Below are 27,507 nucleotides of genomic sequence, written 5' to 3' on the forward strand. Positions count from 1 at the left end.
CTCCTGTACTGTGTCCGCAGTCTCTGGTCATCTCCTGTACTGTCCGCAGTCTCTGGTCATCTCCTGTACTTTCCGCAGTCTCTGGTCATCCCTGTACTGTCCGCAGTCACTGGTCATCCCTGTACTGTGTCCGCAGTCTCTCATCATCTCCTGTACTGTGTCCGCAGTCTCTGGTCATCCCTGTACTGTCCGCAGTCTCTGGTCATCTCCTGTACTTTCCGCAGTCTCTGGTCATCCCTGTACTGTCCGCAGTCACTGGTCATCCCTGTACTGTGTCCGCAGTCTCTCATCATCTCCTGTACTGTGTCCGCAGTCTCTGGTCATCCCTGTACTGTCCGCAGTCTCTGGTCATCTCCTGTACTTTCCGCAGTCTCTGGTCATCCCTGTACTGTGTCTGCAGTCTCTGGTCATCCCTGTACTGTGTCTGCAGTCTCTGGTCATCCCTGTACTGTGTCTGCAGTCTCTGGTCATCCCTGTACTGTGTCTGCAGTCTCTGGTCATCCCTGTACTGTGTCTGCAGTCTCTGGTCATCCCTGTACTGTGTCTGCAGTCTCTGGTCATCCCTGTACTGTGTCTGCAGTCTCTGGTCATCCCTGTACTGTGTCCGCAGTCTCTGGTCATCCCTGTACTGTGTCCGCAGTCTCTGGTCATCCCTGTACTGTGTCCGCAGTCTCTGGTCATCTCCTGTACTGTGTCCGCAGTCTCTGGTCATCCCTGTACTGTCCGCAGTCTCTGGTCATCCCTGTACTGTGTCCGCAGTCTCTGGTCATCCCTGTACTGTCCGCAGTCTCTGGTCATCCCCTGTACTGTCCGCAGTCTCTGGTCATCCCCTGTACTGTCCGCAGTCTCTGGTCATCTTCTGTACTGTTCGCAGTCCCTGGTCATCTCCTGTACTGTGTCCGCAGTCTCTGGTCATCTCCTGTACTGTGTCCGCAGTCTCTGGTCATCTCCTGTACTGTCCGCAGTCTCTGGTCATCTCCTGTACTGTGTCCGCAGTCTTTGGTCATCCCTGTACTGTGTCTGCAGTCTCTGGTCATCCCTGTACTGTCTGCAGTCTCTGGTCATCTCCTGTACTGTGTCCGCAGTCTTTGGTCATCCCTGTACTGTGTCTGCAGTCTCTGGTCATCCCTGTACTGTGTCCGCAGTCTCTGGTCATCTTCTGTACTGTTCGCAGTCTCTGGTCATCTCCTGTACTGTGTCCGCAGTCTCTGGTCATCTCCTGTACTGTGTCCGCAGTCTCTGGTCATCTTCTGTACTGTTCGCAGTCTCTGGTCATCTCCTGTACTGTGTCCGCAGTCTCTGGCCATCTCCTGTACTGTCCGCAGTCTCTGGTCATCTCCTGTACTGTGTCCGCAGTCTCTGGTCATCCCTGTACTGTGTCCGCAGTCTTTGGTCATCTCCTGTACTGTGTCCGCAGTCTCTGGTCATCTCCTGTACTGTGTCCGCAGTCTCTGGTCATCCCTGTACTGTGTCCGCAGTCTCTGGTCATCCCTGTACTGTGTCCGCAGTCTCTGGTCATCCCTGTACTGTGTCCGCAGTCTCTGGTCATCCCTGTACTGTGTCCGCAGTCTCTGGTCATCCCTGTACTGTGTCCGCAGTCTCTGGTCATCCCTGTACTGTTAATTAGTTTGCACTACTGTACGAGTTGTTTTTTCTAAACCAAAAGCTCGATATTCAGGTTTCATTGCAGTGTTGGCACTTTGAAAGAAATAAGTTGGTTTTGGGTTGCAGTTTGGGCACTCGGGCTCAAAAAGGTTCGCCATCACTGACCTAGACTTTTGTATTTTACCACAAAATGGGTAATTTGTAGCATTTGTGTGCCTTAACCACTTTCCGTCTACCCTATAACAGAAGTACTGCTACAGGGCGGCAGAGCTGCACAAAATCACGTATATGTACGTGATTTGCCTTTCCAGGTAGGGGGCACGTGTGTGCACTGCCCTACTGTTGGCTGCTAGGGATGTCAATCACTGGGTCCCTGCTGGCGATTCTTGGTTGGCAATCGTCGGGTAAAGCTCACGGAGAGACGTGTTAGTTTTCTGCCATACATAGCGTTTTACTTTTAGGTCAAAAAGTTCAATTTTGGTCTCATCTGACCAGAGAACCTTCTTCCTCATGTTTTCTTATCCCCCCACATGGCTTCTCGCAAACTGCAAACAGGACTTATGGCTTTCTTTCAACAATGGCTTTCTTCTTGCCACTCTTCCATAAAGGCCAGATTTGTGGAGTGCACGACTAATAGTTATCCTGTGGACAGATTCTCCCAACTGAGCTGTGGATCTCTGCAGCTCCCCCAGAGTTACCATGGGCCTCTTGGCTGCTTCTCTGATTAATGCTTTCCTTGCCTGGCCTGCAGTTTAGGTGGACAGCCATGTCTTGGTAGGTTTGCAGTTGTGCCATACTCTTTCCATTTTCAGATAATGGACTGAACAGTGCTCCATGAGTTGAAAGCTTGACATATTTTTTCATAACCTAACACTTTAAGCTTTAAACTTCTCCACAACTTTATCCCTGACCTGTCTGGTGTGTTTCTTGGCCTTCATGATGCTGTTTGTTCACTAATGTTCTCTGAGGCTGGCCATACATTATATAATTTTCTTGAGATTTTTGGTTTAGTTACCAAAAACCATATAATAGCAGGTCAAACCTAACAACGCTTTCAATTGTATCCAATTAGGCAGGCCCTTGCACTACATAGTTGAAGGAAAATCTAAAGGAAATTGGGCAGAAAATTGCATAGTGTATGGCCAGCCTAACAAACCTCTGAGGGCTTCACAGAACAGCTGTATTTATACAGAGATTAAATTACTCACAAGTGGATTCTATTTACTAATTAGGTGATTTCTGAAGGTAATTGGTTCCACTAGATTTTAGTTAGGGGTATTAGAGTAAAGGGGACTGAATACAAATGAATGCCACACTTTTCAGATAACTTGTAAAAAAGTTTGAAAACCATTTATCATTTTCCTTCCACTTCACAATTCTGTGCCACCTTGTGTTGGTCTATCAGATAAAATCTCAATAAAATACATTTACATTGTAACATGACAAAAATGTGAAAATTTCAAGGTGTATGAATACTTTTTCAAGACACTGTAAATGGATCCAAATTCATCCAGTTCAGCAGGGGCCAGCCCAGTTTCCATCCATGTGCGGCCATTCCCACTTGACAGTCGATCTTTAGAATTGACGCCATCTACAGACAGGCTTATCATTGTTGGCCAAATTAGGATACTCCTATCTCATGTCTCTTTACTGAGCAATTCAATTCATGTTAATAACAACCATGTGAGATGTGGTCCGTCCTACTGTATTTAACTCAGTGGATTACAATTTGTCAACACGGCACAATTTTGAAAAATTGGCCATTCAAAATTTAACGCTGACTACACAATCTGATTGTACAAACTCATTTAGATTTTTTTACCTACACAGTTGCTAACTTCCTCATCCTACTCTGCTGCCCCTGAGCCATACAATGCAGTGTGCAGGAGCTGACAGGGGAGAAAACTGTATTGTATTGTTTATACAGTTCTCTCCCCATCGGTAATACTCGGCGCTCACCAGGTGCCAGCAAGTAGTCACCAGTTGCAACCTGGTGACTGATAGTGGAGGCCATGAATGGCGCACACCCCCTACCCGGAAATGCAATATCAAGTATATATACACACACCCCTGCCACCCTGTAGCAGTAAGTGGTTAAAATACTTCCTCTGAGGCCATGCGGTCATGGATACCTCCCCTGGGCTTGAGTCATCACATAGCTTGAACCAGAACTGGGTAGCTCCCACCCTCTGGCTTGACATGCCGTGCCTTCTACCTGCTATGATGATATGGTGATGGAAGGAGGATATCAGCCAGCAGAGAACATCCTGGGGGGTCCTAAAAAAATTGCCACAGATTAGGTTGTTTGCATTCACTTTAAGATAAGGCTAGTACCAGAGATGGTGATAGTGTATGACTTTCCAACCATTACATCATGTCTAAACTTATAGAAACTCAAGTGGTTTACCGAGATCTCATTTTGTTTGGTTAGTAAGCTAGGTCAGATGATGGTCTTAACAGGCAGATAGACCATTAACACACTATCACTTTTCCAGGCCATAGCCGGGTCATTTATTTACTGAATTTACATCCACATAAAAAAAATCATCCGATAATCATGCTGTTAATGGGGCCAGCCCGTTGGCCATTTTTCACGGATCTCCTCATTTATTTTTATCGGTCATGCTGGAAAAGCCACTAAAAAGGGACGTTTTTCGTGGACATGGGTGGCAGCATCAGCAACGGGGCCAACCAATTTTTCATTTATTAGCCAATAAACAGCCTATCTATGGCCTGCCTTTAGCCAGACTCTAGTGAGCATAAACTAGCAATTTCCCTTCAAATCCATGCCCTTTCCAAGACAATTATCCAAGTCCAGACATAGACTAGCACATTTTAGGACCTGCTGACAAACACCCGGGACTTGACATCCAGTACTGAAAAGGGGAGGATTTTTCCCTTTCCTTTGGCATTTATGATGATTCCTAGATACAGAAGACAAATAGCTCCCCTCAATCATAACTGAGGTCACAGATGTTTGTGATTGCATGGATTGAAGTTGTCCTTACCATCATGTAATAAGAAGCCCTTTTGTCTTCAGCCATCAGGTATTAGGACACTTTAAAGATCAGGTGTTTATCCATTATTGTAGACAAGTATGTAAGCCTCATTTTTCTCATGGGAAACAGAAGATAGGGCGGGGGGGGGACCCACAAAGTGGCCTATTGAGTCTACCCCCCAATAATTTTTTTCCCCCCTTTTAAAACATGTCTGAGTACTTATCCATTTGTCCCAAGCATGCTTGAATCTGACTACCTCTGCTAGAAATCTATTTTAAGCATCAACTACCGGTACTCATTCAATAAAAGACTTAAGATTAGTTTTATGCCACGTCCCATGTTCTTGGCTTCATAATGAAATGCTACCCTTCTGAATCTTGCTCCCTTCATGGATTTAAAGGTTTCAGTCTAGTCACATCTTTCTTCAAGATCAGGGAACATTACATTCCTGCAGTCCCTCCTAATGTTTTATCCTGCAGACTTTCACCAGGGATTAATTTGTATGGCTTACCACACCTACCAAGAACACCAACAAGGTTGCTCATGTCCATGCTCTTTTCACGGCAGCCAAAGCGGGTAGATTGGATCTAGAACAAGTTTACCTTTAAAAGAAAAGAAAAAAAAAAAAAAGTGCATTTCTTGGTTAGAGTGCAAAGAGCACTGCACATGCAATCAGCAGATGGCAGTTGCAATCTCATGCAGACTCTCAGGATAGCCCAAACCACATACCGACAGGCAGTTACCTGAGAGCAGGAAGAATCACCCTTGTAGTTCATTGAGAACTACAAGTTGTCAGCTGAGGTTAACTTATAGTTATTCACAGGAAACTGTATGAATGATGCAGCTGTGTGGGCAGGAGCCACAGAAAGAATAAAGTATGGAGATGCTAGAACATGTTACATCTTAAAAAACACAAAACAAAAACAAACCACAAAGACCAAAAAAGTGCAAAGTTTGAGAATATTTATTGAATGCCATAAAACCAGATATAAAAAAAAACAGACTGTGCTAATATGCAATCCCAACCCAAAAAGGTAGATTAATACAGAAGCAAAGATTATCACTTACAATTTATCAAGTGAAGATTCCAGATATACATCACTAGGGAATGGTGAAGCCAGTGAGCTTTAGCACAAGTGTGAGTATTGTGTTACTGACCAAGTTAGACAACCATGTGTTTTCTTACACCCAATTTGATTTGAAAAAAAGTCTGACTGAATTAATACAAACCCATTACTTGTAGAGAAATGAGGCATTGTGTGGCTTTAATACTGACCAAGCCACAAATATCTACAGTCACTGCAAACCAGCAACAGGTCCACACAATACATAGGCTTATGAACAGCTTATACAATACAATTTAAGAGGTTTATAAAAAAAAAAAAAAAAAAAGCGTCACAAGATTCATGTATTTCCAAACTGGAAACATTTGTGAATCCTTGGTGAAGGTTGTGAGAATCTTGAACACATTTAAATAAACCCCCTCAGTATTCTGTTTGGGGAGTAGGCTCCCATTCAGTTAACTTGCTTGTCAAGTGACTGAGTTTTAAGAGTACAAGCAGAAGCCTATGACAACCACAATATTGCCCGACAACCATATCAGTAAATACGTATTCCATCTAGTCTACCCTTACAGCTGAAAGAATGGAGTTTCCCCTCTTGATCCACAAAAGGGAAAGTGTACAATGCAGTACTCTTGTTCAGTGGACCAGCACTTTCATAGTTCAACACCAATCTGGCCCATTTCACCAATACACTCTTTGAAGGTATTTGCCGTGTTCGGTCTCCTTGTGCAGTGCATAGTTTTTGCCTTCATTGTTGTCCCAGTATTCCTTGCCCTGGCACCAAAAACAGATACAGAACTCCGCTTGCTGGGTATCTGGTGCCAGTGGAAGCCTGAAAGAAAACATATCAATCTCGCCTCCACCATACGGATCACGGAGATAAGTGCATGGAAGGTCATAATAGCTTTGCCAGTCGTCGTAGCTCACTCTAAGCGTCACCCTTTTCTCATAACCAAGGTTACGAACTTTTATAGTTCCTGCCACCGCTGCCCCCTGAACTGCACATTGCTCCAGGCATACCTGCCGCTTGTTAAGCTTAGCTCGGAAGCTAGTGTAGTCATGAGCAGGAGGCTGGAAGTCCAGTGTGTATGTTGATGTGGAGAAGGGACGCAAGGCTCGCAAGGAAGCCAATGCAAGTACCAGGGGATCTTCATCAAAGAATGGGCGTGAGAAATGGCAAACAGTGGTAAGAGCTAGTCCAAGGGCATCAGCAAAGACTACACCCTTTTTACGAGGGTCAGGAGGACGAGGAAATGGAACCAAGCATGGTCGAAGTGTTCCTGTAGATGGACGACGCAACTGTGGTGGAGGAAGAGGACCGAGACACAGACACATGGAGAAATCGCCAGGCATGGTGCATACAGAAGTTGAATTACCTAAGAGGAAAAACCAAAGTATGAAACAGTGCAAATGGTCAAATGCATTCACCAGAAAACTCATAGCTACATCTAAACACCACATCTTCTATTATTTTAGGGCAACTGATGTAACAGTTTCCCCTAAAGAGAACTAAATTCTTGCCTTGCTTGCTACCCCATATCACCAAACTCTGCTCTGGAGAAATCTCCAGATGTATACAGAAACAGAGAAAACCAGGAGTATTGATCTCATGTTTTATTTTGCACTCTGTGAAACCCTCTGCTGACCCTAGATCAATACAGGAATCATCTGAAGGACCCACCTAGGTTCAGTGGAGAACCTAGAGATCTGCATCTGAAGTTTCAGTTTTAGATTTGAGAAAATTCTTCAGAGCATAGTTCAGTGGCATAAGTAAAAGGGATAATAAACAAGCTTCTCTTCCAGAAAGACAGCCATTTTTATATTCCTGACAGGGTCACCTTAAACATTTGATACAGTGCTGCATTCATTAGTGACTGCATAATCCTGGTCCTCCCCCTTCACAAATTTGGAAATTTGTTTTTGGGTAGCCTTCCCCTAGGCCAATATGCAGCCTCCTGGGATCAGGTCACATCTCAGCAGGCTTCAGGACAGTCTCCTCCAGTTGGCACATCTCATGCATTCACAGTGGGAGGCCAATTGACTGATCAGGAAGTTGCAGCCAGCAAATAAATCCAAGATGGCAGTATGCGACAAGACAGCTGAAGACTGTTGTAGAAGACAGTACCAGACTTCTTGAGCTGTAAACGGGTACTTTTAAAGTCTGCAGCTACAGACTTCCTTTGTCAACCCTGGTGAAGTACCTCTTTAAGATGCTCTTATTCATAGCCAAGGAAGTACAGAATAAAGGATCAGAAACCAGAAAGATGGATATTCCATGGCTTGCACCACAGGACTCCCACCAACCCCTGGCAAACCCTACCAACTCTGACAGAAGGCTTCAGTGGAGCCTTTAGCTCTGCCTCTCAGAGTTCCTCCATAGGGTGCTCAGTCTTCCCTGCGCTACCGATCTACCTGCGCTACCGATCTACCTGCGCTACCGACTGTTAGGGGAGCCACAATTTATTAGCCTACACTTCAAGGTAATTCAGTTTCAAGTTTACCAAGAATGTCCTACAACACTTGAGGGGTTTAAAAAAAAAAAAAAAAGTTTCCGCTGTGGTGTCAAATATGCTGTTTTAACCTTCACCCCCTTTAAATTGCAAGGGCAATGACAGTTGTACACATGCAGCAGCCCTAATGCTTTGTGGCAAAAAACAAAGTTACCCGTCATGGTCAGTACTACCCGCTGACCATGGAAGGGACTATGCCACGACCATGCGCTATGGACACAGACACTGCAGCACTGAATTTATGAGGCTAAGCCAGTTTTGAGGAAGAGATATATCGCCTTCTCACCCCCTGGCAAACTTCTAAAAAGCAATTTTCAGCTGCATGGTAGAGACATCAACATGTCGAAATATAGCCCAAGGGCCAGTTCACACCACAGACTGGATTCTGGCATTCTGGATAAGGTTTACTTACAGTTCACACCACTCTGTTCTGATGCAGTCTGCTATGTTCCAGTATAGTTCTGTGCAGAAAGTGCAGCATGTTCTACTTTTTTCTGCTCTGGAAACTGGCTGCACTGGTGTGAACTAGGGACATTGGAATACATTGAAGACACTGCATACATTTTTGATGCAGAAAAAAAAAATAAATCTGCACTGGACTGCATCTAATGTGAGCTATACCTGAGTGTTGGTACACACTATAGAAACAGTCCAAAGGTGTTCCTGCATGTGTATTTTTTCCTCAATTTAAATAGGGACATTAGCGTTCCAGTGCAGTTCTGTGCAGGAACACTGCAGCCTGTTTTTTCCTGCATCCAGAATGCACTGGAACTGCAATCACTCATGCGAACTGACATTTACAATCATAACTTACTCTGTGCATTTTGGATGTACAAAAAGCACACTGAAAAGCATGTAGTGTGAACTGGTCCTAAGGGTTGCTTCACACTATAGAAACAGTCCAGGTGCATTTTTTACATGTTCCAGTGAGTTTATGCATTCCAGTTAATTCCCCCCCCCCTTTTTTCATCAATTTAAATAGGGACATGTCTGTCCCAGTGCATTTTTGGTGCATTCCTGTGAGCTTTACAGTGTTCTAGTACAGTTCTGCATCCAGAACGCACTGGAACTGCAAGCTCTGATGTGAACTAGAACATTAACGACCATAAACCTACTTTCTGTGCATTTGACGCGCAAAAAAAAAAAAAAAAAAAAAAAAAAGCACACTGAAAAGCACGTAGTATGAACAGGACCTAAAAGCAGTGTTACACCTGATCCTCTGCTTCCCTGGTGGTGCATTGACCCTTGGCATCCTCATGTCCAATGCAGGGCTATGGACCCTTCATCGGTCTTAATGAGGTCAGAACCTTAAACCACAAGAGCACAGGAGGGAAGAGGCTACATGGCCCGCTCTAACACAGACGCCTGCAGGAACAGATCAAGTGAGCTGAACAGTTTTGTCTGGTCCCCTATACATACACAGCCCAACTATAAGGAAAGACTTTAAAGCTTCCTGGGGTTCAGCTTTCATGCAATCACAGCAATAACAGTGTGCTGTCCAGTGCAGGTCCAATAACCATTACTAGGTGAAAGCTGGTGCTCTACACTGGGTCTCAGCCCCCCCTCTCCTATACTAGCAAGGGATTTTTTGGGTTCTTGCACACAACCCCCCCCCCCCCCCCCATGATACACCACTGCACATGCAGAGCGCTGGATGCATTGACATCACCCAGAAGCTTCCTGGGATGGGGTGGGGTGGATATGGGAAAGTGGAGGGGGCATTAAGACCTCATTCTCAATAGGAAGTGTGGGGCCAATAAAATGAAACAATAATTTTTTTTAAATACAAGAGATCCAGTTAATAAAACTTTATTAGAAAAAAAAAACAACAAACAAAACAAAAGCCACACAATATAAAGAAAAGTAAAAAAGTATTTCTATTGGGTGAAGGTCCTCTGTAGACGCACTATTATACCCTCCATACCAACACAGATCATGTCACCCAGTACAGGAGGATACAAGTTCTATAGATCTATACAAGGATTGTCCAATGAATAGTCTCAGGCAATAGATCGGATGCATGACCCTCCCCCCGTCTATAGCATGCACCCATTAAATCTGACCCCCACCCCACTGATCGGGTACAGCCCATACACGGGACATCGCTCACCTAAATGAAGAAGTTCGGAGTTGTCGGTTCTCAGCGGTCGGAGGATGAGGTGTGATGAGTGGAGTGAAAGGAACACCGGGGGAGACACAGATGACTATCGGGGAGTCCTGACGATACAGCCAGAGATCTGAACAACGTAAGCCCTCCCTCTTCTCCCACCGGCGCCCTGCGCCCACTGAACTCCTACTGACCGGAGCACCGCTATAGACTCCCCTACTACCACGTGATCAGAACGGGAAGAGCCAATCACAAAGCTCTAATTAAAGGGAAACCAATAAGATCCTGAGGGGCGGGGTCAGGCAGGATTTCCCAAAAACCATGCAGCGGTCCACCTGAGAGCGATCAGAGATCAGCCGGCCAGAGGACGTCATCACAGGGGAGTCACGTGTCGGGGGGAAGCGAGAGAGCCATGGAATACACACAGAGCTACAGTACCCAGAGCTACAGTGATAGAGCCATCGGGTACCCAGAGTTACAGTGATAGAGCCATTGGGTACGCAGAGTTACAGCGATAGAGCCATCGGGTACCCAGAGCTACAGCGATAGAGCCATCGGGTACCCAGTGTTACAGCGATAGAGCCATCGGGTACGCAGAGTTACAGCGATAGAGCCACGGTGATGGAGCTTACAGAGCTATGCTACACGAAGTTATGCTACGTTCACACTGAGGAGTGTTTCAAGCTTTTTTCGTTTAAAAAAGTGCCTGAAAAGCTCCAGAAATCTGCTTCCCTGTGTATGTGAATGTATATCTATGTATGTTTTCACACTGAGGTGTTGCACTTGCGGTGTGGTGTAAAATCTCCTGCTTGCAGCATCTTTGGGGCATGTTTGGGGAGTTAAACAAAATGCCCCCAAAACGCCTCTTCCCATTGAAATCAATGGGAAACGCCTCATCAAATCAGAGGCTCCCCTTCTAATCAGTACCCCGTTCACAGAGTCCCTCCCATCACATTAGAGGTTACCTTGTTACTTTCACATGTTCACATGATAGGTGGACTCTGATGAGGATACTATGATGTTTAGGGAGGCCTCTGATGTGATGGGGGACACTTACGTAGAGGGGGACCTCTGATGTGATGGGGGACACTTACATAGAGGGGGACCTCTGATGTGATGGGGGACACTTACGTATAGGGGGACCTCTGATGTAATGGGGACACTTACGTAGAGGGGGACCTCTGATGTGATGGGGGACACTTACATATAAGGGGACCTCTGATGTGATGGGGGACACTTACTTATAGGGGGACCTCTGATGTGATGGGGGACACTTGCGTAGAGGGGGACCTCTGATGTGATGGGGACACTTACGTAGAGGGGGACCTCTGATGTGATGGGGGACACTTACGTATAGGGGGACCTCTGATGTAATGGGGACACTTACGTAGAGGGGGACCTCTGATGTGATGGGGGACACTTACATATAAGGGGACCTCTGATGTGATGGGGGACACTTATAGGGGGACCTCTGATGTGATGGGGGACACTTGCGTAGAGGGGGACCTCTGATGTGATGGGGACACACGTAGAGGGGGACCTCTGATGTGATGGGGGACACTTACGTATAAGGGGACCTCTGATGTGATGGGGGACACTTATGATGTGATGGGGGACACTTATAGGGGGACCTCTGATGTGATGGGGGACACTTACGTAGAGGGGGACCTCTGATGTGATGGGGGACACTTATGTATAGGGGGACCTCTGATGTGATGGGGGACACTTACGTATAGGGGGGCCTCTGATGTGATGGGGGACACTTACGTAGAGGGGGACCTCTGATGTGATGGGGGACACTTACGTATAGGGGGACCTCTGATGTGATGGGGACACTTACGTATAAGGGGACCTCTGATGTGATGGGGGACACTTACTTATAGGGGGACCTCTGATGTGATGGGGGACACTTACGTATAAGGGGACCTCTGATGTGATGGGGGACACTTACTTATAGGGAGACCTCTGATGTGATGGGGGACACTTGCGTAGAGGGGGACCTCTGATGTGATGGGGACACTTACGTAGAGGGGGACCTCTGATGTGATGGGGGACACTTACGGATAAGGGGACCTCTGATGTGATGGGGGACACATGATGTGATGGGGGACACTTATAGGGGGACCTCTGATGTGATGGGGGACACTTACGTAGAGGGGGACCTCTGATGTGATGGGGGACACTTACGTAGAGGGTGACCTCTGATGTGATGGGGGACACTTACGTATAGGGGGGCCTCTGATGTGATGGGGGACACTTACGTAGAGGGGGACCTCTGATGTGATGGGGGACACTTACGTATAGGGGGACCTCTGATGTGATGGGGACACTTACGTATAAGGGGACCTCTGATGTGATGGGGGACACTTACTTATAGGGGGACCTCTGATGTGATGGGGGACACTTACGTATAAGGGGACCTCTGATGTGATGGGGGACACTTACTTATAGGGAGACCTCTGATGTGATGGGGGACACTTACTTATAGGGGGACCTCTGATGTGATGGGGGACACATGTGTAAGGGGACCTCTGATGTGATGGGGGACACATGTGTAAGGGGACCTCTGATGTGATGGGGACAATTATGTATAGAGGGACCTCTGATGTGATGGGGGACACTTATGTATAGGGGGACCTCTGATGTGGTGGGGACGCTTATGTATGGGGGGACCTCTGATGTGATGGGGGACACTTATGTATAGGGGGACCTCTGATGTGATGGGGACGCTTATGTATATGGGGGACCTCTGATGTGATGGGGGACACGTAGAGGTGGACACCTGATGTAAAGTTAACTTTCCTATTCATAAGTAACATTTACAATTTTTAATTTTAGACCGGGGTGCCTCTAGATTTTGAATAATTTTAAAGGGTGCTGGGACTGAAAAAAGGTTGAGAAATGCTGAGCTATAGGGTCATAGTGTATTAGGCTACAGTACACAGAGCTCTGGTATATAAAGCTACAGTATATATAAATCTGGTACATAGAGCTACAATATACAGAGCTATGGTGTAGAGAGTTACAGTATACAGAGCTATGGAATAAGAAGCTACAGTATACAGATCTATGGTATATGGAGCTACGGTATACAGAGCTATGGTATCTGGAGTTACGGTATACAGAGTTATGATATATAGAGCTACGGTATACAGAGCTATGGTATCTAGAGTTACGGTATACAGAGCCATGGTATATGTAGTTACGGTATACAGAACCATGGTATATGGAGCTACGGTATACAGAGCTATGGTATCTGGAGTTACGGTATACAGAGCTATGGTATCTGGAATTAAGGGTATACAGAGCTATGGTATATGGAGTTACGGTATACAGAGCCATGGTATATGAAGCTACGGTATACGGAGCCATGGTATATGGAGTTACGGTATACGGAGCCATGGTATATGGAGCTACGGTATACGGAGCCATGGTATCTGGAGTTACGGTATACGGAGCCATGGTATCTGGAGTTACGGTATACGGAGCCATGGTATCTGGAGTTACGGTATACGGAGCCATGGTATCTGGAGTTACGGTATACGGAGCCATGGTATATGGAGCTACGGTATACGGAGCCACGGTATATGGAGCTACGGTATACGGAGCCACGGTATATGGAGTTACGGTATACGGAGCCACGGTATATGGAGTTACGGTATACGGAGCTACGGTATATGGAGTTACGGTATACAGAGCTACGGTATATGGAGTTACGGTATACAGAGCTACGGTATATGGAGTTACGGTATACGGAGCCATGGTATATGGAGTTACGGTATACGGAGCTACGGTATATGGAGTTACGGTATACGGAGCTACGGTATATGGAGTTACGGTATACAGAGCTACGGTATACGGAGCTATGGTATATGGAGTTACGGTATACGGAGCTATGGTATATGGAGTTACGGTATACGGAGCTACGGTATATGGAGTTACGGTATACGGAGCTACGGTATATGGAGTTACGGTATACAGAGCTACGGTATACGGAGCTATGGTATATGGAGTTACGGTATACAGAGCTATGGTATATGGAGTTACGGTATACAGAGCTATGGTATATGGAGTTACAGTATACAGAGCCATGGTATATGGAGTTACGGTATACGGAGCTATGGTATATGGAGCTACGGTATACGGAGCTATGGTATCTGGAGTTACGGTATACGGAGCTATGGTATCTGGAGTTACGGTATACAGAGCTATGGTATATGGAGTTACAGTATACAGAGCTATGGTATATACAGGACCATTCCTTCTTACATAGTGTGCTGTACCCCCTGACTAGGAGCATTCATTGTGTGCTGTGGAAGAACCGTATACACCAGACATGTTTTCATTCCAGAGACATGACTTTCCTCAAGCAAGGCTGGCCCAGGTTATGATGAATAGGCTTGCAGAGGGGCCTACAAACCTAATGCCCCCTTGACTTGTCATTAATTATGCTTTCAAGTTGAGTGCAGCATGCAAAGTAATGTGACAGTGTAACACTTCCAGATATCTATTACCTCCCAGACCACAGTACTCTCCCTCACAATGCCCTGATCTGCTTTCCTCTCCAGAAGGAAAAGATCATCCAGGGTACCATCCTTCCATCTACTGCCAGCTCAGAGATAAAATGATCATGCAAACCCTGGTGCCTGTGCAGTTCTTGGCTGTGTTCGCAAGTGACTGACACAGACCAGCCTCTGCTGCAGCCTCTCCCCTTGCTACAAAGTTACAATGTTGTATCCTGATTACTGGTGGAGAGGAAACGTTGGGGAAACACTTTCTCTGGCTTGCTATAGACCAATGACATTGTCTCAGCCTAGCCAAAGTCACTGACTGTTGCATAAGCATGGTTTTTAATGAGAAAATGTGGAGCTTTTTTAACATGTTATACTGTTGCTGTACACTGTGACATGTCAGACATTTATTCATGCAGACTTGTTACCAAACAGTCCACTTTAAACTGCCAGGACAGGTAAATATTCTCTTTCTGTAAGAATCTCCATTATCCCTATCTGTGCCTTTGTGTCCAATGACTGCCACATGCCTCTTTTCTTGTATGGGTGTCACAGGGACAGAAAATGAGGGAAAATCTCCCCACACAGAAATGAAAAGATTTTCCGCACGTGATCCCAAACTGGGAAAACATTTAGCTGATTCTAGGCTTTCATCAAATAAAAGGAAATGTGAAGGGAGGATATATATAGTCTGCCATTACTGTCCCTTTCTTCTGAATATGCTAGTTCTGTGGCTGGTAATCCTGAGGGTTCAGGACTTTCGGAGACACTGACCTAGAGCAAATATGCAAGTTATGTCATGTGTCTGAGTCATTCAGAGTTGGACAATTTCACCAGAGGGACTATCTCAGCAAGAAGGCCAGCTCTAAGGCCATTTCTGTTTGTTTGGATTTTGCAATCTGATCACTGAAGGTGACATAACTCTTCCCGGATTATCTGCACTGAGCTGGGAAAGTCATTTAACCCTGTCATGGTTTGCTATGTGCGGGTATCAAGTTCCCCCTATACCATGCTGTGATGTTGTATATCTCTGTCTGGGGGGTGTACACCTACATACTTCCACATATAGTATTTTAGGGCTCCTCAACACCTCCTTTAACCTTCAAAATGCTGACCCACCATGCCGCAGTGTGGTTGCAGCACAGGCCCATTAACTCGAAAGGGCCGCATTCGTTGGGTTATAGTCAACCAAATGCACCATGCTGTTTCATTTTTTTTCCCCCAATTTGGCAGCAAAGCATCACAGATGTGGCATGGGTACAGTCCCAATCACGGCAGCTCAATTGCTTGATTTCATTGCTGCCCATGTAAAGGAGCCCTAACAATAACACTCATATGTGCCTCTACATTTTTCCATGGCCACCTTCCCAAGTACCTACCCCTTTCACATGCCATATTAAAGCTAAACATTCAGCTTCCTCCCGTTTTCTAATTTGAAGCTAAATGAAACAATGGCACAACCACACAGGTTGTAGCAAGGTGGGCTATATGGAACCATAAGCCCTTGGCCGTATCCACTCTACTGTCGTATCAGTTCAGAAGACCTATTCCAGAAAAGCCATGGTTTCCATGCACTGCACTGATGATGATCAATCAGCTGGAAACAGCTGTATGGAGTTTGTGATAAAAGGCTCTATAATTAAAGGCTATATGGTAAACCAGCATTTCAGGATCTATGTTTTGCCCAAGGGCAAGAAAGGAATCATTGCCATTATCTTAAAATGAGGCACAAACCTCTTATTAGTTGGATTTGTGATGGAAATGGAAGTCATGCAGATACCACTAGTTTTAAGAAAGCTGTGTCTAGGTAAAAGAAATAGGACTGGGTTGCATTCCCTCAGTAGATATGGATGGTGTGACTTCCTCCCTCTCCAGGGGGTCAGTGAATGAATAGCAAGATTCCAACACTGGCACCTCCAGCCCTTTGCCTCTTTTGCAGTCTAGCTTACTGGGCTTCCATTATCCCCTGTAGTACAGCAGAGTTATGGAGACTGCAGAAAGCAAAGCATCAGTATGGCCCCTAATTGTTCGATTCTCCATGTTTTCTGCTATCCAAGCTTAAAGGAAGAACCTTACTTGGCTTTACAATGACTTCAGTATGGGGCACAGTTGTAGAATGCAAGGGAAACCATAGACATGAGACATGCTCATCACCTGATCTAGTTTAGATCAGTAGATAGAGTATTATTATTATTTTACAGGATTTATATAGCGCCAACAGTTTGCTCAGCACTTTACAATATAATGGGAGACAATACAGCAACAATACAGTTCAATTCAAGAGGGATAGGAGGGCCCTGCTCCTTGGAGCTTACAATCTAGAGTAGATGGTCTATTCACACCTAAGCGTTATGCATAAATGCACTACAGCCCATTTAACATGATTTCCTATGGGTGAAGTTTACATTTCCGCTTTTTCAACCAGTGCAATTTTTTTTGGAAAGGGTCAGGAACTTTTTTTAAAATGAAAAACAGTACATTTTGGATCAACAGACTTCAATGGAGATGCCCGAGAAAAGTATGTAGTGAGTTTTTGACGCATTTTGCATTTTTAATCTGCCCAGCAACAATTTGGCCCAAAAAAAACAAAGAAACACAAAACATAAAAAAAGCGTGTGTAAAAAAAAAGCATTGCAGAAACGGATCACATGCAAACTGCATAGGTGTGAACCTAAAGAACAAAGGTATACCACTCAGGCAAATAAATCCAGATCCATCCACAAGTGACGGCTCTGGCTTGCCACCTCACACGATGCAATAGGAAGAAGGGTCAGCCACACACCGGAGGATAGATGAATATAGTGTGTATTTATTAATCCATAGGACACACAAAACACCAGGACATGAATACAGGACCTGTTAACGCGTTTCACACGATCGCGTGCTTAGTCAAGATTAAGCACGAGATCGTGTCAAACACATTAACAGGTCCTGTATTCATTTCCTGGTGTTTTGTGTGTCCTATGTATTAATAAATACACACTATATTCATCTATCCTCTGGTGTGACTCTTCTTCCTATTGCATAGGTGTGAACCTAGCCTAATGGTCAAAGCAGATAGTCTATATTGGTCAGATAGATGGTCTATAATGGTCAAGTACATGATAAGAATAAATGGTCTAAAAGGTACAGAAGAGGGTGTATAATGGTCAGATAGATGGTCAAAGTGGATGGTCTATAATGGTTAGGTAGATAATCAGGGTAGATGGTCTATATTGGTTGGATATATGGTTGGAGTTGATGGTCTATAATGGTCAGGTAGATGATCGGGGTAGAAGGTCTTTATTGGTTAAAAACATGGTCGGCGTTGATGGTCTATAATCGTTAGGTAGATAATCAGGGTAGATAGTCTATATTGGTCGGATATATGGTTGGAGTTGATGGTCTATAATGGTCAGGTAGATGATCGGGGCAGAAGGTCTTTATTGTTTAAAAACATGGTCGGAGTTGATGGTCTATAATGGTCAGATGGCTAGAGAAGTGATCATATTTCTTTGGGTAAACTCCTGATAGTCCATTTAATCTTAAGGAGGCAATGCACTAGTAGAATTTTGTAAAATAATTGAAGAGTTTTTAGCAAAAAGGAGGCAGCTCCATATCTTTTTCCCACATTTTCAGTTATATATCCTATCTTGTTCATAAAAATCTGCTTTTCTCATTGGTGCAAAAAGGAGGCAGCTGTGAGCATTTCTTCCCATGATTTTCAACATGTGCAGCTGCCTAAAATGTTTGACAGGACAAGGAAACTGCTAAATTTTAAAATTTGCCCTGCTTTATAGAAATATTTTTGTATGCTAACAATGCTAAATTGTGTGGTAATACATTTAAACGTGGGTAAAACACTTCAAACTCAAGCTGAAAGTTTTTTTTGTTTTTTTTTTTTAGTTTGCCAAACATTCGTAAAACTGGAACTGCCTCGCTAATGCTGTGAGCTCTTCCAGTTTTTGTTTTTTTGGGACATCATTGTATTTTCTAATGGCTGGTGGGGTCAAATCGGTAGTCCTTTTCAACTGTAGTGACAAAAATTCGAGTAGGATATAAAATGTTTCTTGAACTATGTGTTTTTCGTTCAAGGAAAATAGTTTATATTGTCTTGAAATATGTTTTGTACGTCTAGGATTCCATTCAAGGAGCAGGTCTGAATGAAATATAACCACTTTCCGACCGCATCACTTAGATATACAGCAGCAAAGCAGTCGCTCTGCGCTGGATCATGTACTTGGTATGCGATCAGCACTTCTGGCTGTGCCATATAGAAAAAAAATGGTCTGGTCAGGAAAGGGGTAAAACCCTCTAGAGGGCAAGTGGTTAAAGAGCTTTTAAGCAAAATTAATTGACTTATTGATTACAAGAAGGAACGTTGAAAGTTCTGATAAGAATTTTACTACGACTGACTGTATGAAAGTCTACCAGTGTATGGCAAGCTTTAGATGATTCCAAATTGGAATGGATCTTCTCAGTTGATTACTTTTGTTTCCCAGGTGCCAGATTGGTATGCACAGTGCTGGGGTGTGCCTGAATTTTGTATGTCCCACATTTTATTCAAAATGGTCATTTGATGGTTGGATGTTTTGACTAACATCTCATGTCTATGCGTAGCTGAAATCACAAAAAAAGATGAGAAACCAGAGAACTAAACTCCCATTATCCTCACAAAAGTGAACCATCAGGTTTGGCTGTTTTCAGTCCTAATCTCCTGCTGCATTGGAATGCTAATACACCCAAAACTCCATATAGAGATGTTGGGAAAAAATACTCAGGCAGTTGTAACACCTGCTGTCTGCCCCATGTAAAGAGTTCCTGTGATTTAAATTTACACATTTACACTCTGCATGAATTCCCAGGGCATCTACTATCAAATCCAAATCACAATATTTTTTTTATTAAGAAACTACTTTCTTACTAAGAATACCAAATGGCTCATTTAAGTAAGCATGATCACACCACATCAAATTATTTCTGGCTACATGGAGCATTGTGGGTGTTTAACATGATTGGAGACTGCAGTTCATTTACTTTACCCAGACAGATGATGCAGTGAAATAATTAGTAATATAAAAACAGAAAGCATGGACTTTATAATCAAATATGGGTAACACAATATACATTTAAAATTACTCACTAGATATAGTACCGTTCTTGCTGCTGGAACGAGATTGTCTGGCTTTATCATTTATAGAAGTGATGTTCAACTTTGTAGTTATAGAGGACCTTGAGTATGGCCCCTGACATGTCCAGGGAGCTACATAATAACACATTTTGGTACATTGAGGTGTGTTGTGTCACATTAGGAAAGCTATTAAAAATGACTGTCTGTAATTCACCTCAACCCCCGAAAATTTCAGCCCTGTTGAACTTTGCTAATGTATTCTGTAATGACATACAGGTCAGCAGATGGAACCACAGTGGGAGGTGCTGGGGACCCTGGAGACTTAACACAGAAGTTTTGGTTTCCTAGGGGGTTTCGGGGGATCGTTTCTCAGGATTGCAGCAATGTTTGTCAGCAGGTAAGATGAGATTTTGCAGTCTTCTGTTATACTCCATGCACACTAGGTTTTTTTTTTTTAGCTCCTAGCAGCTAGTTATGGTGTTTTTCTTTCTGTCCCTAGAAGTAAAAACTGTTAACCTATGTGCATATTATTATACAGTATTTATAAAGCGCCAACAGTTCGCTCAGTGCTGTACATTACAAAGGGGGACAGAACATGTGACAGAACAATACCAATACAATGCAAAACATGAGGGGATTGAGGGCCCTGCTCTTTCGAGCTTACAATCTAGGAATATGCTCACTATTGTAGGATAGAAGTGTTTTCAAGCTTCAGCTTCTAGGAGAAGAAAAAGAAGCGTTTTTTTGTGAGCGATTTGCCAGCAGAAAAAAATGCTGAACGCTGCTAAGGCTTCGTGCACACTAGCAGTTTTTAAAACTAAAAAAAAGCACCGGTAATAGCATTTTTAGTAGGGTTTAGAATCATTAGCTTTTTATTGGTTTTTACAGTACATGTAGAGGAGGGGGAAAAAAGCTAGAATAAAGCTGTTAGGAGTGTTTTAGTAGCATTTAGGAGCGTTAACTTTTTTTTTTTTTCTGCTGGAAAAAATCTCCAAAAACTCTACAAAAACAATTTTTTTTTTCTGCTCAAAAAATGCTAATAGCCTAAAACAGTGTGCATAGACACATAGGATAACACTATTTAGCTTCTAGGAGCAGAAAAAATGCTAATAGCTTCTAGGAGCTTAATGCAGGCCATAGACAGGTCAAAAATCGTCCGATTTTTCGGCCGAAAAAAAAATCGTCCGATTTTCGGACCGTTAGTGGGTTAATTGGTCGGCCGTTTTTTGGGATTTTGCCACATTTTTTTTCTATCGTTAAAGTTGGAAAAAAATCATCCGATTTTGCCGATTGGCTGATTTTCACAGCAATGATGGGCAAATCAGCCAGTCTTTTTACCGATAAAAAATCTGTGCATGAGCCGTGACCTGGAAGAAAAAGAATTCCAGTCCGCTACTATATTTGACATGAAAAAGTATTGCAGTTGCAACAATGTATCTATTTGTATCCAAATAAAAACATCTGTATCCGAAATGGATATAAATAGATACATTGTTGCAACCGCTGTACTTTTTCATGTCAAATATAATAGCGGAGCTCTCTGCAGGGACAGATGTAATTAAATGCCGGCCATAGATGGGACAAAAATCGACAGATTTATTTTTTTTTCACCGTTGGTGGTAACGTCGGCCTATTGAATGACCAATTTTTCATTTTTTTTTTCTTATTAAAAAATGGCCAGTTTTTGACCCATCTCTGGCCTGCATAAGGCTCTGTTCACACCTATGCAATTTGCTTTTTGTCCATTCTTCTACATGCGTTTGTGATGCATTTTTGATGAGTTTTGTGTTGTTGTTCAGCTTTTTTTTTTTTCTTTTTCTTGTTAAAGTGGAATTTTTTTTTTCTGCTGGGCAGAATAAAACTGCAAAAACGCATGTTTTTTTATGCGTTTCCATTGACGTCTATGGAACCAAAAACACCACCTGCTGCAGGAAACAAAAGTCCCTATCGCTTTCCAAAAAATGCACTGGTCGAAACCGCATAGTAGTGAACGTGGTGCTTTTATGCAAAACTGAGAATGCACTGAAAAATGTAAAAGTGTGAACCAGGCCTTAGGGAAGGTTTACTTTTCCAGGTTTTACTAAATCAGACTTGCCTTCACTTCATGCATAGAATAATTAAGTGATACAATAGGTCCAAGAGCAGCAACCATACTTCAGGCCATCTAATGACTTTTTTTGTGCCTATGCTAAATTGTGTCTGTTTTGCTCATGAAATTTAAGGAGAGTGGTCTGATTGCAATTAGAAGAATCTGCAGCTATCATTCAAGTGCAAATTGCCATGTGAGCAATTAAATGGCCTGGCTCCAACTGTCCCTCCACAAAACAATCCCCAAAACACTGTTGCTTTAAGAGAACGTTTACACAGCACACAAACAATGGGGGCTAATGGTCTAGGGTGACATGCTTTCACCTCTGGCTGAAGGGTCCTATTAAAAACAATGTAAAATGGAGACTCTCTCTTCAGCCATTCTGAATGGAGGTATTATTATTATTATTATTATTATACAGGATTTACATAGCACCAACAGTTTGCTCAGTGCTTTACAATATAACGGGAGACAATACAGCAACAATACAAGAGGGTTAGGAGGGCCTGATCCTGGGAGCTTACAATCTAAGAGGGAGGCTTACTGACCACACTAATAAAGCTTAGCGTGGCTGAATGTTTTGTGGATCATTATAAAAAAAGGCCCCTCAGTCACTGTGAGAGGTTTAGTGCCCAATCACATTGGTGCGATTTGGGAATTGAAATTGCGCCTGAAATTGCATCTAGTGTATGTCTGCGTCTTAATACGTGCGATTTGACGCAGCACGATTTCTAAAGTAGTTCTTGCATTACTTTTTCTGCAGTTTTGATGCAATTTCACATACATAGAATACAATGGAAACCGTACTGCAAATTGCAAGAAGTCGTTGAAAATCTTCACAAGTAGCAATAAAGTCTTCAAAAATCGCACCTGAAATTGCACACAATTAGCACAATTTTAAATCGCAGCGGTGTGACCGGTGACTTAAGATTTAAAGTGGAGGTCCACTCACACTGTAAAAAAAAAACAAAAACTAGCTGCTGACTTTAAAAAAAAAACAGCCGCTCACCTGTCCCACAATCCCGTGGTGTCCTCCCCGCAGCCCGTTTTACCAGCCATCAGGCGTTGGCATCTTCAGTGTGGGCTCCCGGCTGTGACAGCTTGCGGCTTCACAGCCGGGTGACCACTGCACATGCGCGAGTAGTACTGTGCTTCCTGAATGGCCCCGTAGTATTCTGGGACCTGTCACATGTCCCAGAAGACTATGGGGAGGGAAGAAGGCCAACTTCCGCTTCCGATCACCTAGGTGATTGCAGCGGAAGTGTCAATTTCGGGTACCCGCTCCCCCAAGGTGCCAACTCTTAATGGGGAGTGGGGGACCAGTCTTTAAAGCGGAACTTCTCCTTTTGGGTGGAGCTCTGCTTTGTTGACCCGTGTGTGTGTGCGCGCGCACACACTTTGGGATTTCCTCCAGTTTCTTATCAGTGATTATTCTGTGGTCCAGGTCAGACTGCTCCTTGTCATAGGGCAATAAAATCACACAGAGTACAACGCTCTTCAGAGCCTGCTGCCATTTCTTGAGGTAAACGTATTTCATGTAGCAAATGCAATCTACTGTGTGTTTTTACAAAGTACATTTTGATTACCATTATTATTATAACGTGGACCTGAAAAGTTACTTTTGGCGAGATTTTTTTTTTCTTGTGGTTTTTTATTTCGATCATTATATTTTATATACAAATTTGTAAATACTTCCTCTAGTGGCCATTTGTAGATTGCAACATGTAATTAATTCACTGCTTAACAACCCCTAAGATATATTTATTTATTTCAGGTGCTTATATAGCGGTGTCAATTTACTCAGCGCTTTACATATATATTGTACATTCACATCAGTCCCTAACCCTCAAGGGGTGTACAATCTACAAGTAAATATACTTCTAAAGGTGCTATTGACATGACATTATCACCACAAGTCGGTAACAACCCATGCCATCCACACATACAAAGAAACCAAAACAAATAAGATGTGTAATAAAATGGCACAAGGAAAAAGAATTGAACACGCTAACTGAAATTAATTTAATACTGTGTACAAAATCCTTTGTTGGTAATGACAGCTTCAAGACGCCTCCTGTATGGAGAAACTAGTCGCATGCATTGCTCAGGTGTGATTTTGGCCCATTCTTCCACACAAACAGTCTGCAAATCTTGAAGGTTCCGTGGGCCTCTTCTATCAACTCTGATCTTTAGTTTTTTCCATAGATTTTCTAGCGGATTCATGTTAGGTGATTGGCTGGGCCATTCTAGCAGCTTTATTTTCTTTCTTTGAAACCAATTGAGAGTTTCCTTGGCTTTGTGTTTGGGATCATTGCCTTGCTGAAATTTCCACCCTCATTTCATCTTCATCATCCTGGTAGATGACAGCAGATATTTACCAAGAATGTCTTGTTCCATTTTTCCATTCATTCTTCCTTCATTGATATGAAGTTTGCCAGTACCGGATCCTGAGAAAGAGCCGCACACCATGATGTTCCCACCTCCATGCTTCACTGTTGGGATGGTGTTTTTGGGGTGATGTGCAGTGCCATTTGACCTCCAAACATGTATGTATTATGGCATCCAAGGAGTTCAGTTTTGGTCTCATCTGACCAGACTATATTCTCCTAGTATTTCACAGGCTTGTCTAAAGGTTGTACAGCTTCAGCATGCTTTTTCTTCAGCAATGGAGTCTTGCATGGTTAGTATGCATACAGGCCATGGTGTTTGAGTGCATTACTAGAAAAATGGTGACGTGTTCAATACTTTTTTTTTTACCTGCTGTATATGTCTGTAATAGATAAGTAAATATGCATTTATACACCAACAATGCCTGCAGCACTTTACATACTGTACATTTGCTGCAGGCCCTGCTCTCAGGAAATTTACAATCTAAGGTACCTAAGCCTGCTTTAATACTGCTAACTCATATACATTTTTGCCACCTTTTCCTGTGCAGTTTGCAGCTGTGAAAATAAGGACATGTGACTCCAAAAACGCAACAGCGGGTGAGTTTATGATGAGTTTTCTATTCATTTCAATGGGGAGGGTTTTTTTAACCTCACCAAAAATGCAGAATGCAGGATTTTTTAAAAACGCAACCGACTGCTGTGAAGAGCTTTGTAGGATTTAATGGTCATGCATTTTTTTTCCGCTTTTCGTAAGGCAAAAACAGAAGAAAAACTGGTCAATGTGAGAGGTCCCTAACTCATATTAATACATGCACATACTAGGGCCAGTTTAGACAGGAGCCAATTAACCTACCATCATGTCTTTGGAGCGTGAAAGGAACTAAGGTACCTGGAGGAAACTCACACAGCACAAAGATAACAGGCACATTCCATGCAGCTAGTGTCCTGAATGGGATTTGGAGCAAGGGCCCCAGTGCTGCAAGGCAGAAGCGCAATTTTCAGGACAATCATTTGTTGTGATATAAAATGCCCCTATATAAATTACAGTGAAAATATTGTTTACAATTTACCTACTTGAACAAGAAAAAAAAAATCCCCAACATTGTCAAATTGTTCCCAGCTGTCCACCATTTGTACTGTTATCTGTAAAGTGAAAAAAAAAAATCTTATTGTTTAAAATACCAACTTTTAATATTTGCCTGAAAACGACCATGTCCTTCCATGGCTGGAGAAAATCGATGTGAAATAAGTCTATGTGGGACACACTACAGCTCCAAGTTTTAGATACAGTTTGGGCCCAGGAGGAGACGCAGTGTTATAGGCCTGGTAACTCATGTGCACCCCCTGCTCTCAGCACAGCTGTGTCAACACATTCCAGCCATTTTCACCCAGGGAAGAGAGAGCACTAAATAATGACCGGAGTGAGGGGGAAAAAAAAAAAAAAAGTATTTTCCTTAAGGGCAGGGAGTGACTGGGGAGACGGGAAGGATTCCCAACAACTATACCTGCCTCTCAGTGCGCCCTGGGAAATGTCAGTAATTGCCTTCCATTGTAACGTTTTCAGGAATCTGTGAATGTGGCCAGAAGAAGGGAAGAGAGAGGAGAATTTGGCCAGAAGAAGGGAAGAGAGAGGAGCAGAAGACAAAAATGGCATTTAAAGTAGGTCTCAGTGGAATCAATGCATCTTTTTAAGGTGGTTTGATTTTAATGAACCCAATCCAAGCTCTGATTTGCATGTTGTGTCATACAGATCTTTTATTTAAAAATTTTCTTTTATTCACAGATGACAACGGACGATGCAGAGAGCGAAAGACGTTTATGCACTTGAATTCCTAAACTGGCTTTTCAAATGAACGTTTTCACAAACGTGTACAAAAATGAATCAATTCATGTATGTCATTCAGAAGTACTCGATTTTGGCACACATGGACTTTACTGACCAAAACACACATTCCCAATTAGAAATTCAAGTGTTCAAGAAATATTTTCCATCCCACTCCTTTGAATTTTCTCATCATGGAGGTCAAAAATGGATGTCGAGTTGACCCCAGTAACAATTAGAAAATTGAAAGGATTTTCTTAAAATGACCCTTTTCAAACAAAAGTCTACAAGTTTATGGCCAGTTTTCCATAATCAGAGCCCTTTTATGCAGGACAGGCAGAGCTGAAGTGACAGTGGTGGTAGACCTTACAGAACACTATGGAGGAGATTTACTAAAACTGGTAAACAGAAGCTGTGCATATAACCAATCAGCTTCTAGGTTTTATTGTCAAAGCCTTATTGAACAAGCTGAAGTTAGAAGCTGATTGGTTATTATGCACAGTTGCACCAGATTTTGTGTATACCAGTTTTAGTAAATGTCCCCCTATAGGGGTAGTTCTTAGCTCTGCCTACATACAGGGCTCATTGGTCCTTAGGAACACATACATTAACAGAAGTTCTTTATAACAATGGACTACTAGAACACCACCTTGGCTATACCAAATGGGTCACTACTAGGGAAATTTACTAAATGAAGTATAATGTTAAGACATGGTGAACATAATTCTTGCATTTGATGTGCAGCCCATGGATGTAGTGCATTTCATTTTTGTTTGCAGTATTCTGTAAGAAATACATCTATACTCTATTTTCATCGCTCTTCTCTGTGCTGTCTCCTCTTTTGGCTTCTATTTTTCCTGCAGTGCCTCATAAAGGAATCCATTTTAGGAAAAGGTCAACACAGGCTGACATTTGGTCAATAACCCACCTTCCAGCCCAGGCCAGCTGTTATATTGTGCATGCTTGTTCTGAGGTCAGCTTCCACTGTGCTACAAGGCAGAAACACAATACAGAAAGGATAGACTGTGAGATGGGCTGTAGACACTAGATAGGTGGCCCATGATAATCATGAATGTCTAGGATTCCTGCCCTATCTTGGGGAACAATAGCAATTTGACAGTTAAATCCACTGGGACCATAACTCATACGTCTCCCCTCCAAAAAAAACCCAAAAACAACCAAACTGCTTTTGAGGACTAAGAGCCCATTCAATTCGCACTATGGCATTGTGGAACATGCATTCTGAATGGCATCCCACAGACCTTGCCATGAAGATGCATTGCAGCATACATGATTTCTG

At 43.2% G+C, this 27,507-nt stretch overlaps 2 protein-coding genes across 2 annotated transcripts; one reads left to right on the forward strand and one right to left on the reverse strand.

Annotated features, from left to right (window-relative positions):
* Nucleotides 1-5,550: 5,550 nt before the first annotated feature.
* Nucleotides 5,551-10,478, reverse strand: LOC149445775 (protein phosphatase 1 regulatory subunit 3C-like). Its single transcript, XM_089653395.1, has 2 exons — nt 10,289-10,478; nt 5,551-7,044 (listed from the first exon to the last, which is right to left on the reverse strand). The coding sequence occupies exon 2, from the start codon at nt 7,019-7,021 to the stop codon at nt 6,350-6,352; it is 672 nt and encodes a 223-aa protein (XP_089509521.1). The 5' UTR covers nt 7,022-7,044; nt 10,289-10,478; the 3' UTR covers nt 5,551-6,349.
* A 120-nt stretch (nt 10,479-10,598) lies between these two features.
* On the forward strand, nt 10,599-27,026 carry LOC149445776 (uncharacterized). Its single transcript, XM_089653396.1, has 5 exons — nt 10,599-10,750; nt 20,183-20,303; nt 24,934-24,982; nt 25,950-26,044; nt 26,169-27,026. Exons 1-5 carry the CDS (start codon nt 10,698-10,700, stop codon nt 26,211-26,213), a joined length of 363 nt encoding a protein of 120 aa, XP_089509522.1. The 5' UTR covers nt 10,599-10,697; the 3' UTR covers nt 26,214-27,026.
* The last annotated feature ends 481 nt before the right edge of the window (nt 27,027-27,507 follow it).

Source organism: Staurois parvus, unplaced genomic scaffold (genome assembly GCF_062004578.1).
Source record: "Staurois parvus isolate SC_StPar_1 unplaced genomic scaffold, SC_StPar_1.0 ptg000710l, whole genome shotgun sequence".
In the NCBI taxonomy this organism is placed as follows: Eukaryota; Metazoa; Chordata; class Amphibia; order Anura; family Ranidae; genus Staurois; species Staurois parvus.

Excerpts from the sequence above, each read along its gene's own strand:
- LOC149445775 (XM_089653395.1), bottom strand. The coding sequence starts at position 7,021 with ATGCCTGGCGATTTCTCCATGTGTCTGTGTCTCGGTCCTCTTCCTCCA.
- LOC149445776 (XM_089653396.1), top strand. The coding sequence starts at position 10,698 with ATGGAATACACACAGAGCTACAGTACCCAGAGCTACAGTGATAGAGCC. Across the intron at positions 20,304-24,933 it reads GCAGCAATGTTTGTCAGCAG|TTTGCAGCTGTGAAAATAAG; the intron begins GTAAGATGAGAT and ends TTTCCTGTGCAG. Across the intron at positions 24,983-25,949 it reads CTCCAAAAACGCAACAGCGG|GAATCTGTGAATGTGGCCAG; the intron begins GTGAGTTTATGA and ends TAACGTTTTCAG.